General features: G+C 41.6%; 1 protein-coding gene across 1 annotated transcript in view; it reads left to right on the top strand.

Moving 5' to 3' along the window:
• The first annotated feature begins 16 nt into the window (after positions 1-16).
• Positions 17-14,452, top strand: part of LOC100541004 (bromodomain and WD repeat-containing protein 3) — a 53,692-nt gene continuing 39,256 nt past the window's right edge. The window contains 3 exon segments of the mRNA XM_010715261.3: positions 17-2,259; positions 7,445-7,595; positions 9,942-10,040. Coding sequence (XP_010713563.2) covers positions 2,074-2,259; positions 7,445-7,595; positions 9,942-10,040 — 436 coding nt within the window. The 5' untranslated portion in view covers positions 17-2,073.

Genomic DNA, 14,452 nt, shown 5'->3' on the forward strand with positions numbered 1-14,452 from the left:
GGTGCCCGGCGCTGAGGAAGGGCGGCTTTGCCTTGCGCTGGGGAAGGTGCGGCCGCAGAGAAAAGCGGCCCTGTTGTCACTGCCCGCGGGTGACAGCACTGACACTGCAGCTGGCGGCCGTCGGCTTGGCTGTAGCCCTACTGACGCGCTGTGAGCATCCCGCTCCGCACGCCGAGGAGCTTCGTGCTCCCACCCCGCAGAGCGCCGTGCTGGTGCGGGCTTTGAGCACAAGTGTTGTCCTCTAGCTTGCTATGCGGTTGGTTTTCCATTTTAGCACTATTTTAGGTGTTCAGGTGCAGGTGGGAGAGTTTCTGGCATTGAGGTGAGACATTGGTACCTCCTGGCTTTCCCTTTCTGAAACATACAGAGAATTTAAGGCAATTGTGCTTTGTCATTCCTCTGGTGGATAATTCTAGAGCTGTTTATTGAGTGAGCAGAAATGGAGTAAGTACTGCATTCAATAAATCTAGGTGCCGTGTGCTTTCCTAGAGTATCTGAAATCTAACAGCAGGCCGGTTCAGGTTCAGCTTGTGCCTGCATGCAGTGAGGGGTGCTAACAGCTGCAGTGTGAAAGCTGATTTCAGACTGTTTTGCTTCATCAGTTGCATCATGTCTATGTTTTTCCACTTCGTTCTGTGAGGTGTGGCTAGGAAAGTGTTAACACCTTTTCTTCTGTGTTAGGTGCCACTGCTGAAGATGTATATTTTTAAGACTTTCAGAAGCAGGAAGCAAATTGGAGTAAAGTAAGGCTTGGAATTAATGGGAAGTTGCTTCTTGGTGCATAGAATTATCAGAGCCAAGTTTATGATTTTTCTTCTTCTCTTTTAAGTTAATCAACAATTATCTTTTTTTGTCATCTCTTTTCTAGTTTTGTTTAGCTGGTTAACATGATAAATCAGTTAGGAACAGGACCACGAGCTAATTGTTACAGCAAGACAGGTTGATGCTATATGAGATGAGCTGAGCTTCAATTAATCTTCAGGCTGAAGCTTTTACTGTCAAGAATGTGGCAGAAAAGCCTTTTTCCCACTCTGCTTAGAGTTTGATGAATCTGGAATTTGGACTTTTGGATACATATGATTGTATATTAACCTGAACTACTTGACTTCTGTGCTAGCTAGATGTCTGAATGTAATGTTTAGAACAAAGCTAGGGCTGTGGAGAAGAAAAAGCTCTAAACTTAATTATCTCACCTCTTGAACAAAAAAAAATAATTACTGACACTAGAAGCAGGGATGGAGTTTTTTTCTATCCATTTCTCTTGTTTGACCACTGAGAAGCGGAGAGGCAATCAGTTACAATTTTGCCTTGTGTTGCAACTGCACTGGGCAGGCAGGCCTGAGATAATTGAGCAAAATGAGAGATTTGCAAACCCAGAGAAGTTAGGTTTGTTTGCTTGCTTGCCCAATAGTCTGCTCCCGCAAATCTGACAATGAATTTATTGTCCTAATTGCTGATGTTTTTCTATTCTCAGTCTGACTGTTTAGTCTAGAGCTGGTATTTTTGCAGGAATGCGTTGATGCTCTTGTTGTAGAGTGTGCTATTGCTCTGAGTTCTTTCTGAAATGATAAAGATGGAGCAACCAAATCGCCTATCAGGTGGCTTTTATCTAGTTAACGTTTACTCCCACCTCCCTCAAGCTTTCAGTGAAGATCCGAAATCTCTCTGTTAAGAGATTTCTTTCTTTCTTATTTGAACTTAGTCTTTCACTTCACATGTCAGGCACCTCAGGCAGAAGAATAGTTGAAGATACACTAGTAAGTACCGTATCTAGTGAGCAAAGCCGCGCAGAGAACGTGAGCGTGTTCTGCACTTGTGTTTCCTTTGTGTTTCCTGCTTCTTTCCACTTTGGAGCACTTTTTATGTGCAACATGTGGCTGCCTGTCTAGATAATTTTCCAGGTATGCTCCAAAGGTCTGCCTGCTCCAAGCGGTTTTTAATTTGCTATTGGCAGCTGGTGGTCTTGGGACATGCTTGTAAAGGGGAGGGTCCTCACTTTCATTATGAAGGTCTTAGGTATGTCGAACTTGCATGCAATTAATACTTCTATTTTAAATTAACCACAGCAGCTTAATGTACAGCCAGCTGCCGAGCAGACGAGTTGAGCTGAGCTGCTTTAGATTATCAGAGCAGTCTCCAGTGGGCAGTTTTTGGAAATTATTTTTGTTTATTCCTGATAAAAATGACTGGTCTGGTTTTCAAGAACTTCCTGAAGGACTGTCTATTCTGGCAAAGGATGTTTTGTTCTTTGTGCTGAAGGTAAGCTTAATTTTAGGAAAAACAGAACCTCAGCTGTTGTTGGACACTGTATCTGAGTGGAGAATTTATATCTGTGGATGGCTGCACTAGTATGGAACAGCTTATGGGATTTGGCTTTGGGTTTCTGCCTCGTCCATCTGCATTGATTTAAAACTAGCTGTGAATCTGAGGTGCCGTTATTTATAGGTATTGCCAATCCCAGCATTAGCAGCAGGGAGGTGGTATGGTTTTGTCACCTCAGGAAAATGTCATCTGCTATATGATAGTTCCAACCCACTCTCCCTGAGGAAATTGAGTGGATAATGGCTTTTGAATTTCTGTGTATATGCATATTGTTGACATCTTGTGAAAGTCCAGTATCTGAGCTTTCTTTTGTTGAGATTCCATATTTGAAGTCTTGAGTAATTTCCTGCTTGCTCAGCTGTCTTGGTCCTCTGGTCTCTTCTGCTGCTTTTTGATAGAGTTGTCAATTGATTCTTAATTGATTGTTATTTTGGCAAACGAGAGCAGCATGGTGCGGCTGCCTGGAGGTTAGAAATCTGCTGCTGCTGCACAGCTGCCTGCCTGCCCCAGGACTGGTGGGAAGGGGCCTTCCAAGGCCCGTGTTGTTCTCTGCCTTTCCTCTGCTGTGCAGCTTTTGCATCAGATGGAGTTGGTGCTTTGAAGCCATGTTTCTCTAGGCTTCCCTGAAGAGGTGTTTCACAGCTATCTCGTTCCAGACCCTGGGAACATGGGCATCTCATTTTAAGTAATAATCACAATGAGTTAGTTGTCTTTTTATTTGTTTGTTTCGTGTTTATTGAACTGTTCTTGGGAGGAGAAACTGTTAGCAGTAATTCCAGGGGATTTTGTTTGTTTGTTTCGGGGATCAGCAAGCTTCTTGCCTGCGTCTTAGCTGCCCAGTGAGGACTCTTTTCTTAGCAGTCTGAGATTATGTTGTAATACTTCCAACATCAGGAGCAGAAACGGGTTTAGGGGTATGAGTTTCTCCTAGCCCTTACGTGACTTCAGCAATAGTTCCTTATTTGCAGCTGCTTATCTCTGTAGCAGCATATTTGCATGTTAGTTCAAGCTGTTGTGATGAAGTTCACCTGCAGCTGTTTACATGGAGTTTTTAGGACATACTGGCTTTGCTTGATTACTTGAGTTTTCAGGTCTGTAAGACCTGCAAAATTGCTTTATTGGAAAGAGTTTCTGCGGTGCTCTGGTAGCCTCATGCTCTGATATTTTCACCTGTATAGGACTGTTGCATCTAAAGGCCACAACCATTTTTATAATTTATCTCAGTATGTCTGTAGAACTGGCTCTCACTTAGCATGCCTTCAGCTCTTCTGAGTTATTTTAAAACAGTCCTTTAAAAGCTCCTTGTTTAGCATGTTTTTGGCTTGTCTTACTAGTTACTTGCTTTTTTTTCCCTAATTTTTATTTATTTTTCAAAAATAGTTTTTAATATTCTAAAGATATTTTCTAATGCACTTGGGGAGGTGATAATATGCTTACTGCTGTTTAATTTTGCTGTGTGGCAGAGGTGGGATGCCAAATGTGGCTGTAGCTGATGTTAAGCTTTGCCTTTTTCTGTCCTTCTTTGAGTGCAAATGTGATCTGGGAGGCTTCATTTTTCTCAGCCATGCATTTGGAGCTTTACAATTTGGGATGATTTTTAAAATCAGTGTACAGCTGTCATATAGAGGTGAGAGACAGGGGCTTCGTTTCAAGTTCTTTTGGGAACCTAAAACAAAATTGCTTGTTCTGCTCCAGGCTGCAGTTTAAGCATTTTAGTTGGAAGTTACTATGGAAAAAAATCTCCAGGAGAATTTAGTTCTGTTGCTGTCTGCCTGTGTAGCTGTTTGGTAATAACAATATTAATATACAGATTAGGGGCCAGTTAGGCTGCTATGGTTTGTAGAAACGTGTAAATGACAGGGGAAGGAGAGCCACGCAGCCTTTCTTCTTTAGAGTGGTATGCTTCTGATTGCAGGTAGCAGAGCTGATGGGCTGGGCGTGTTAATAAAGGGAACGATCACTTTGATACGCGCCCAGTCTGTGCAATATGCTCCACATTAAACGTTGCTGAGGAAAGTTTACAATCTAATAAAACTGAGCGCTGAGATCTGGCTGCTCCGGCAGCTCCCTGGTGCTGGTTTAGCTCTGGCTCCGTGCTGGGTTCGCCAACTTTCCTGGTCTGGCAGGGAGCAGCCAGATGTCTGTGTCCTGAGCTGCTTAGCGTCTCGGCCACCCGGACAAATCACCGCCAGGCATCTGCAGATAGCTGCCACATGCTCGGGGTTCTGGCACATCCATCTTTGATCTTTGAGTGCTGGCAGGTCTGCAGATGTGTTGGTGCTCACTCCCTTCGCTGTTCTGTAAAAAACAAAAACAAAAACAAAAACACCAAAAAACCAAAAACAACAACAAAAAAACCCTGCATTAAAAGTCTTTATGCAAGCAAGTAGCATTCCATTTCTGAATAGATGTACTGAGTCAGTCAGTCCTTGCTGAATAACGTGTGCTTTGTGTAAGTGGAGCCAGGCTCTGTCTCCACAGTAGGATATCTGCTGCCAGGCTTAATCCAACACCTCTCTCCAGACGTAGAATAGCAGCGAGGCTTCAAACAGCGTGTTCCTGAGTGAAAAGGGACGTGTTTCACTGGGTTACGCTGAGAGAATGGTTTGGCTTTTCTGAAAGGTTTCCAGAGAGAGGAGGATTTCTACTCTAAAATTGAAATGAAAGTTTTTTTCTGCTTTTGGATTGGTTACCAGCTTTCTTTTAATCTTTTGAGCTCGAATAACTGCTAGAATTAATAGCTGTTGACTGAGAAACGTGCTACTAATTATCAGAGCTGTAAAAGAGCATTTCATACTCTGAATTTAACACATTGCATATTTTCTCTTTAGATTGCTTTTGTTTCAGATCCTTCCCTTACATAGTGAAGGCAGACTAGCAAACGATAACAAAGCCTTTTTTACTATATGTATATGTGTGTATATATATATATATAAATTATATTTATAATTTACAAATAGCTAAGAATGACAAACAAATAGAAGAGTTCACATAATCCTTGTATCTCACTTTGGCTGCTGTTATGTCATGTAGTTTCCAACTATTGGCAATTTATAACTACATCCTGAACTTCACTGGCTGCACAATTGGGTAGCTACTGATATCATTTTGAAACTGTATGGTTTTGGGAAAAAAAAGTTTGAATGGTTGCAGAAACTGCTCAGCATGGGATGACATTCGTGGCACATGGGGCGTTCATTCCTTAATGCTCATAGTAAGAAAATTCATGATGTGAGCCTGTGTTAATGTAGTTTGTATTTCTTGCAGAATTACAAAGCCCAGGGCTTTGGAGGAGCTTGCCTTTCACATGGACTGCTTTGCCTTGCAGATCTTTGGCACGCAGTGCCTGAGAGGTTGCATGGTGAACCCTTACTCTTCTATAAGAGTTTCCATTCAGATTGGGAGTGTTTGAGTGATTTCAATTAAATAGTACCTTGTATGCGTCATTAGAAAAGGCTGTGATTTGTTTGGTTAAAATCTCACTTGTGGATCTGTGGGACGGTGCTGATCCTGCCTGCGCTGCGGTGATGACATTGTACAACATGACTCACTGCTCTGGGCCCCGTAGCACCACTGCTGCTGCCCAATTGGAATCAACCATTTCCCAATGACATGTGGTAATAACGCCAGTGATGACACAGCTCAACCAGTAGTGTTTTGGCAGAACACCTCAATGAAGTTGTTGTCTGTTCCTCTTTCCTGCTGCCTGCCGCTCCCTCTGCTGTTCTGGGGCATTCTCTTGGGGGTGTAGGTGAACAGAGTAGCCAGACCTGTCTGGTGATGCTCTGCTGTTAAAGGAAGTAGTTTTCTCCTTTCCACCAGCTCTGACACTTGTCTGAATCACAGTCAGCTCTGCAGAGTGCCTTTCCCTTCTGTGGGTTGAATGTTCTCTGAGCCTGGGGAGCCGAAACAGCTCACAGTGTGATAGATGAGCACCAGGGCTGATGCCAGGGGAAACTGACTATACTGAGTAGTCAGGCTGTGCAAAAACTTGTCCTGCACTTTGGGAAGGGACCTGCATTGCTGGAGAGTGCTTAGAGCTCCTCATCAGCATTGGGTGCGACTGGACACAGCTGCAGTGTTCTGGTGGGTGTGTGCATACACATGTGCCTGCTGCTGTTTCTTTACAATGAATGCTGTGCTGGCTTTTTCAGGTTGGCTTTAATATTAGTTGGCATTAGTTTGAAAACAAACAAAAAATAAAAAATATATTAAAAAAAAGCTCTTTTAGTATCATCTTATTCTTCATAATGTTGCAACAGATGCAGCAATTGCAAATAGTTCTAGTTCAGTGTTGTTTTCTCAGTCTTCAATCACAAGTACCAAGGAGCTGAAGGGCTTGCTGTTGTTGATCTTAGAAAAGAGGTGGTCATAGCTCTATGTCCTGGGGTGAAGGAGCCAAATGGTCTCTGATATTGCATATTTTTGTTGGCAGCTGGTGGGTGTAGTAGGAGTCAGGCAGCTACAGAGCACTCTAGATACGGCAGCAAAGCTTCTTTGCAGTTTGGGCAGACTGCTGGGGAAGCTATCATATCCCCATAGAAAACAGTCTCTGTCTAAAGCAGAAAAGGAGGAATGTTTTCTCGGGGATAACAAATTAGGAGCTGACAAATGTGGGTCTTAAAGTTACTATTCCTAGCAATTAGAAAATAAGGACTGGGTATTACTCTAAGCATAATATTTAGGGTTTCCAGGCTTTGTACATGCACTTCTTACAGTGATGTAAGGCAAGGGTTTTTCAGCTAAGCAAAACACAGTGCATGTGAGAAGAATGAATTGAAGGGTAAAACAGACTGGAGAAGCCCCCAGGCAATACTTCATTTGATCAGACCAGTGCACTGAGAATGCTGTTTCTGGGATCTTTTGTTTGTTATTAAAGAGCATTCTAAATTACTACTCTGGCTGTTACTGCCTTGATTTTCTAGTCTGACTTATTCCACATTCTGTGACATACTAAAAGATACCTTAGGTATAATTAATTTTGAGGACGCTTTCACCATCTTCGTTTTAGAAATGGTTTAAGTAACTAATTTTAATATTTGAATAGGAATTAAAAAAAATAAATACTAGCAGAAGCAAAAATGAACTGATTTTCAGATACGTGTGTTATCTGTATGTTTAGGTGGCTGTCAATGCACACATCCCTCCAGATTATCTTCTTAGGATCTGTGAGAGACTCGGACCGCTTTTAGACAAGGAAATCCCACAGAGCGTCTTGGGTGTGCAGACCTTGCTGGGAGTTGGGCGGCAATCTCTGTTAAGGGCAGCAAAAGGTAAGATTTTCAGTTTATGTCTGTCTGCATTTTGTTTTGAGGAACAAAACCTTTTATTTCAATCCATATTGTGTTATCTGTATCTGTTTGTGTAAACCCTGGTTTATCTTCTCTGCTTTTCAGCTCCTGCTTACTTATTGTGGTCTTGCTAAAACACAGTTATTGCTGGCCCTGTTATTGTGTCTTTGGTTGGGAATGCCTTCTCTGTGTCTATTATTGCCTTATCTTGTTACTTTTCCTTTTCCTCCCCAGCTTGTTGGACTGGTATTTGTGTCAACAGTGTGATGAACTGGATTAGAGATTTGACCCACCTGAAAAATAGCCATATTTTTCCAAATAAACGTGTGTGTGTGTCTGAAATAACCTACCACAGTATATATTTTGCTGGGCTATCTTTCACGCTGGTGTGTTCCTTTATTGGATTGTCTGGCTGTACAGACAGGTTGAAGGGTAGGGTGGCATTTGGGGCAACAGTTTGAAGGTTGGAGAAAGTGAGACATTCTTTGGTGATAGTTTCCTTCTTGAATAGGACACCAGACTAGTCCTTCTGAAAACTGCTCTGCTTGAGACAGTGTTCCTGAAAGTACACTTTTGTGTTATAACTAAGCGGATCTGAGAGCCATTTGTTGAAAAGAGTGGTTCCTCCCTTCCCTCCTCCCTGCCACTTCTCCCCTGTAGGAGCCAGAACTTGTCTGATCGTAGGATGTGCTGATTCACAGCTGAACTGTTGCAAAACTTGGTATTGCTGTAGTAAGTACTGAATTAAATGAGCTCATGGATCAGAGTGCTGGAGGTGACAAAGGAGCATCCTCCTGAGAGAAGAGTCAGGGTGGAGAGCTGGACCTTCCTGTTTCAGTGGCAGTTGAGCACTAAATTTTCTGCATGTGAAGTCAGACTCAGATGCGTAACCAGGATGGCAGCTTCTTGCTAATCCATTTGATGTCACCTGATGGATGTGGTGTCTGCAATCACTCATCCAAAGTTTGGGAGATGAATCTATGCTTTGTTATTACTGAAGAACCTCAGATTTGCAAGGAGGTTTGCAGCAAAACATTTCTTCATTTCACATCCCTATCTTAGAAGAAAACATGGAAAAGAACATATCTATGGTGGGAGCTGGTCTCTGGGTAAATTAGGGAATAGAGGCTAGGTGAATTGCTGAGGTGTAGTGCTTTTTAAGTGACAACTTCATTGTAAAGAGAATTCTGCTGTACTTATGATGGGATTTTTTCCTTCGGGAAAAAAGGTGCTGTGACGTTGTGCAATTTGGTGTGCGCTCACTAGCGTGGAACAGTGTACCTTTTTAAAATTGACACTTATGGGTTGGTTTTTTGTTGGTTTTTTTACTCTTAGTTGTGCTTCAGTATGAAGCTTCCGTTTACCATTAGCATTTGCAGTTATTTTGATCAATTTTGGAAAGTTTAAGTGCTGTTTTTAAGGTGCAGCATCGGAATGCTCTGTGGCACAGTTTGGACTGCAATCAGAGGGTGCTCTCAGGATTGTTTTTGAATCACGTAACCCTGTACAAGGCATGTTCAGAGATCGAGGTGCTGATACATGGATCTACCAATCTGTGGCACTGTCCTTCTCTTTCAGTTCTTATTCACTGTGGCAGCTCGTTTCTCCCCTCCAGATGGCCAGAAATGGAAGAAGTCCAGGTCTAATTTCTGAGGCTCTCTGAACAGTCTCAGAAAAATTGCTATTGTTCAGGAGAGAAGGCTCTCTGAGGCCAGTTGGCCGCGTGTAGCTGGAGTGCCTTTAAAGAAAACAGTTCATTTTAATAGCTCTTTTTTGGGGGGAGGGGCACAGGGGTGCAGAGAGTATCTGAAGATAGGGCATATTGCCACCAATTGCAAGAAAACAGATTTATTGAAAAAAATTTCCCTTCTCCTCTTTTCAGGGAGAAAATGTATGTGAGCATATTCTCAGATGTACGGTTTGTAAGGAGAGATCTTGTAGGTGTTAGGATTCCAAAAAGACTAAAATCACACCAGAATTCAGTGTTGCTTCAATACAAAGTGCACCTACTTTTTTTGTTCTTTTTTTCTTACCAACAGATTAGAAACTATTCATCAAAATGAAGCGAAAACAAGCGAAAAACATCTACGGTCATATTGCTTAGGAATGAGAAATCAGCTTAACAACCTCCCCCAGTTAAACTTCTGACAAACTACTCAAAAAGATGAATCTTATTTTTCCATGAGAGCAGTTGAGCCTGGAGGCTGAGAAATGACAGACAAGGATGCTGGGAGTGCTGTTTGATGCTGTTGCTTCTGGGAAGAATAGGTCAGTTGGCCTGACTTGGCTGATCATTTCTCTAACCTGCTGTTAATCTTTCCCATACAGATTTCAGACACACACTATGGAAGGGATCAGCATTTGCAGCTCTTCACAGAGGCCGGCCTCCCGAACTACCTGTAAATTATGGGAAACCACCAAACGTGGGTGAGTTTTGAAATGTAAATGAGGTGGTTTTTCCTTCTCTGTGTTTTTATTAATATTCCATCTTAAAGTTAACTCTTTCTGGCTGAATTGCTAATTTGGGTTTTCATTAGTGGCTTTTTTTGAGATGTCACCATTAATTAATCTAAAAAACAATCCTCACTGACAGTTGAATAATTGTTTTTGCACTCTTCTGGCTTCAGCCTTCTATAATATATGTACACATTTAGGGAGAAATAGGCTTTGATCTGTTATGATACACCCTTGTAAAAAGTGCATATGCCCATATGATTGAAAAGGCATGGTCACAGGAGCATGTAGACAATCTTTCATTCAAGATCTTTAGCTGGAATAAAGCACCTGGTTCCCAGATAACTTTTGTGTCTCAAGAATTCATTTTAGTTCAATTATGACAGAAAGCAGACTACTTGCAACATCCTTTTACATAAAAGGGAGTAATCACCAAACCAACACTTGTATTTGCTTTCAGTTGGATAAAGAGCTTGTATAGAACTCAGACGTATGTATGCATTCAGCTTATTGATCATCAGAGAGCTCTGTTTCGCTTAAACTGAAACGTCTTTTCCTAGTATGGTCCGAATTTTCATTAACTATTTTTGCAGCAAACAATTCTGATTCTTACAGGCATAAATATAAGTCTTGTCTGTCCTGATTTCTTTTCATATTAGGGTATTTTATCTATGATTACCATGTGAGTTTTTGTGAAGATGTATGGACTTCTCCTGATTTGTTAGGGGATTTACTCATGTGCATTTCTCTTATCTGTTAAGTGGAAATCTCTAATGGGAATTCTTTCTGTTGAACTCCATCCAACTAGCATGATTAATTTAACTTGAGAATCAGAAAACTGAGAATACCAAGGATACTGTTTCTTTCTTTCTTTTTTTTTTTTTCCTCTTTTTCCTGACAATTAAACAATCCTTGTTTAATCTCTGGAAATTAATTTTTTTTTTTAAGGAGATTCCATTCTCCTTTCCAGCCATTTCTCCTCTGGAGTTGCAGGGATCATGGTGACAATATTCTGCTTCTACAATATCTGTTCCTCTGTTTATGTTTCTGTACTTTCTCATTGTCTCTCCTTACTAAAAACTAACCTTTGTCAGACATAAAAGTGACAAAGTCAAGGCTGCTTGTGGTTGAAACCAGTGGCACACTTTGCGTAAGGTCTGTGGTGTTCCAGCCACAGTGACAGAAGAGTGAAGTTAATATGGATCTCCTGTATGAAAAATAAATAAACATTTGCCTAGAGCTTGTTCATAATTAACTATTACCTTAGTACTTTTCCTGCTTTTACCAGGTAATTTGAGCTACACTGTGTCACTTAAAAAAGAAGGAACTATTTCCATATATTGGTAATGTTACTTCTGTACATATCTCTGTATTTATTCTTTTAGACTGGCTCTGAATTTACTTTAAAATTAGCACTTAAGTTGGTGGACTGCTAATAAGCTGGATTGTAGGTTGACTGCATAACCTCAATTCTGTAGAAATTGTATTTCCATAAGGGGTTCTGGATCAACACTTCAGTAAGAGCTTTTTGGAATACTCGGTGTTATTGATGAAGCATAGTGGTGTATTGCACTTCAGCACTGTCGTGCTATCATGACAAAGGTCTCTGCTACTTGCTTGGTGTCTGTTCAGTGACTTGGAGAACAGAATGTTTTCTTGTTTTTGATATTTTCCCACAAACTGCTATTAAGAAATACAGAAGTGTTGTGTGGAAACGAGTCTTTATAGCCAGGAGTTCCTTTTTGTAAATACCAGTTTCTAGAAGAATGCAGTCCTCCTTGGAGTAGATATATAAGCTACCAGTTAGAGGGAAAAATGTGGACAAAGCTTAAAAATACAGAGATGTCCCGTTCTAAAGGTGTACAGGAGACAGAAGCTTGGTTTTGGCGTTCCCAATGGCTCTTCCTGAATTGGATGTCAGAAATTCTTCTGTGCGGATTTTTGCCAAATTGAGTGGGGTGGATTTTTTTGTTTTTTTTTTGGTGAGTGGTGCTGCAGTGTCTGTGCCTTGTTTTAAAACGCTGGACAAAGAAGTGCAGGCTCTTTAATATTTCAGCATGATTGTGAATTCTTGTGCTGTGCTGACTTACCTTGGGACGGCCTGGGGCAGTCAGACAGGGACAGCCTGGAGGTTTCTAGAAGTACTTGCTGAAGTGCTGGAAGTAGTTGTGCTGAAGGAATGGGTGCCCAGCATCACGTGCAGTCATGAAACTAAACTACCGTGCAATCACCTGTGCAGACAGTTAACTCAGGTGTAGAAATAGTGGGTATAAGTATTCTTATATTGTTTCCATTCTTGTGATAAAGATTTAAGCTTGCTGCCAGCAGGGTACCATGGTGAAGTTGATAAGCGTGGCCTTTCAGACTGTTTCTTTGCTGGTTTTCTGCTTTGGGACTGAATGAAGTTCCATGAAGTCGGCAGCTCTGAAAGCCAGAATGCTTTGTTTCTGTGCTTTTAGCAGGTCTGGCTGTCTTGGTGACACGTCTGCTCTTTGAGAAGGTATTTGGCATGTGTGAGCCAACTGCATGTGTTTCCCAGTGTCCATGTGAAATCCAGGCTCATGATGTGTCTCTTCTGCACACTTTGGGAGGTACCCAGCCTCCAGGCCTGATGTTGTTATCTCTAGCAGTACAGATTGCCACTTACAAATTACTGTTTTACAGCACGTTTGAGTCCCCTGCACTCACTGCAGTGATGCCTGTACTTGCACTAAAGTGCAGATCTTTTTGGAAGTGTGCGTATTCAGGGACCAAGGGCTGTGAGAAGCAGAAAAATGCATGTGTCTCACTGCATGGCACCCCAAGCTAATGCTGCGGGTTGGTGCTTCTGTAAGCCAGGGCTTTCCCTAGCTCAAGGAGTCAGGAGTCTGCATCCCCACCAGTGTGCTGCAAAAGGGATCGCGTAACCTGGATTCATTTCTGAGGTCAGCAATCTCTCCTTACCGAAGGGAGAGTGTGCCAAGTTCTGCGTGGCAGTAAGGAGTGTTTTGGAGATCGTGAAGGCTGTGCGTAAGGAATGTTTTGGCTGGTGAAGGGCTATCAGCGGCAATGAGGTTCATGGCATCTCTGCACATGGGTAGCAGTCATGTTAACAGCTAGAAGAGCAGAACTTCATCTGAGAAAGCAGTCCTGTTTGCAGAAAAAAAGTTGCTTCACTTCTTAAAAGGAGGCTAGATATGCTCACTGTTAATATCACGTAACATCAAGACAGTTTTGAAAGCTTTTCTTAAGAGTAAATAGAGGGGAAGGAGAGTGGACCTGGCAGCTGTCAGGCCTAGTATGGCACAAAGTGCTGCAGCTATTTAGATGTGTTTCTCAAAGTTTTTAGGGGTGCTATTATGCTCATTCTCCCTGTGGGAATCAGTTTTTTTTTTAATGATTTCAGACTTTGAGTGTAATAACTTTATTGTACTAAAGACAGATTTCCCAGGGCTCTTTATCCTGTACTTAAGTATTACACCCATTAATCTCCTACCAAAAGATAGGAGATCTAGATTTGTGCATGGTTTGTTGTTGTTTTCTGATGTGTGTATGAATGCTACTTTGCAGTTCCTTTGAAGGCAGTGAGAGTTTATGAAGTGTGGGTGGACTAAGATCTCAGTGATGGCTTTGTGTGTGAGATAGACATTTCTGGTTTACACTTAGCTTTTTTGCAGTGAGAATCAGGTGTGTTGAAAGTTTCCTTCTTTTTGTTCTAAGATGCACTTGTGCCTGGCTGTTGTTACACCCCGTGCACGGTGTGTCCTTTGTGTGAGTTACAACAAAGAGCAGTGGTACATTTCCAGAAGAGAACACTGCAGTGCACAGAAGGTATTGTGATTATTGGGAATATATTGAAATACAGTTACATCATTTTGATTCACGTGTGTGTGTGGTTAAAACTGTTCAAAGCCATCTGAAATTGTTTCAAAGCAGGTAGGCTGTTACTGTGTGTTTGAATGCTCTGAAAGGCAAAGCAGAATCAGTGTGTTGTTCAGTTGCTCCATCTCTGCTTTGCCCTAACAACTCTCCGGCGGTGGATAAAGGGCACTGTAATGTTTTTAAGAAGTTAGCTGTAAGCTGGTTTGTCTGAACAATATATAAAAATAATGCACAGGCAAAGCAGAAGGTACCATTTTACTGCATTTATCACAAAGGGAACTCTGTTCCCTCCTGTAAGAGGTGGGGAAATCTTCATTTCTACTTTGCTAAGGGAGGCAGTTTCTATGTAATATAACAGTTCCTATATAATATCAGGTATTGCTTGAATAGTAGGCAGATAGTAAATTAATTCAGCTTAGTGCATTTTACTTCTTTGGTACTGCTGTGTATGTGTTTTTGCATGAAGAGCAAATATTGACTGAAGATAAGGTCATGGTGGGAGTCTGGTTTTTTTTTTTTTTTTT

The sequence above is a fragment of the Meleagris gallopavo genome, chromosome 9, assembly GCF_000146605.3.
Source record: "Meleagris gallopavo isolate NT-WF06-2002-E0010 breed Aviagen turkey brand Nicholas breeding stock chromosome 9, Turkey_5.1, whole genome shotgun sequence".
NCBI lineage: Eukaryota > Metazoa > Chordata > Aves > Galliformes > Phasianidae > Meleagris > Meleagris gallopavo.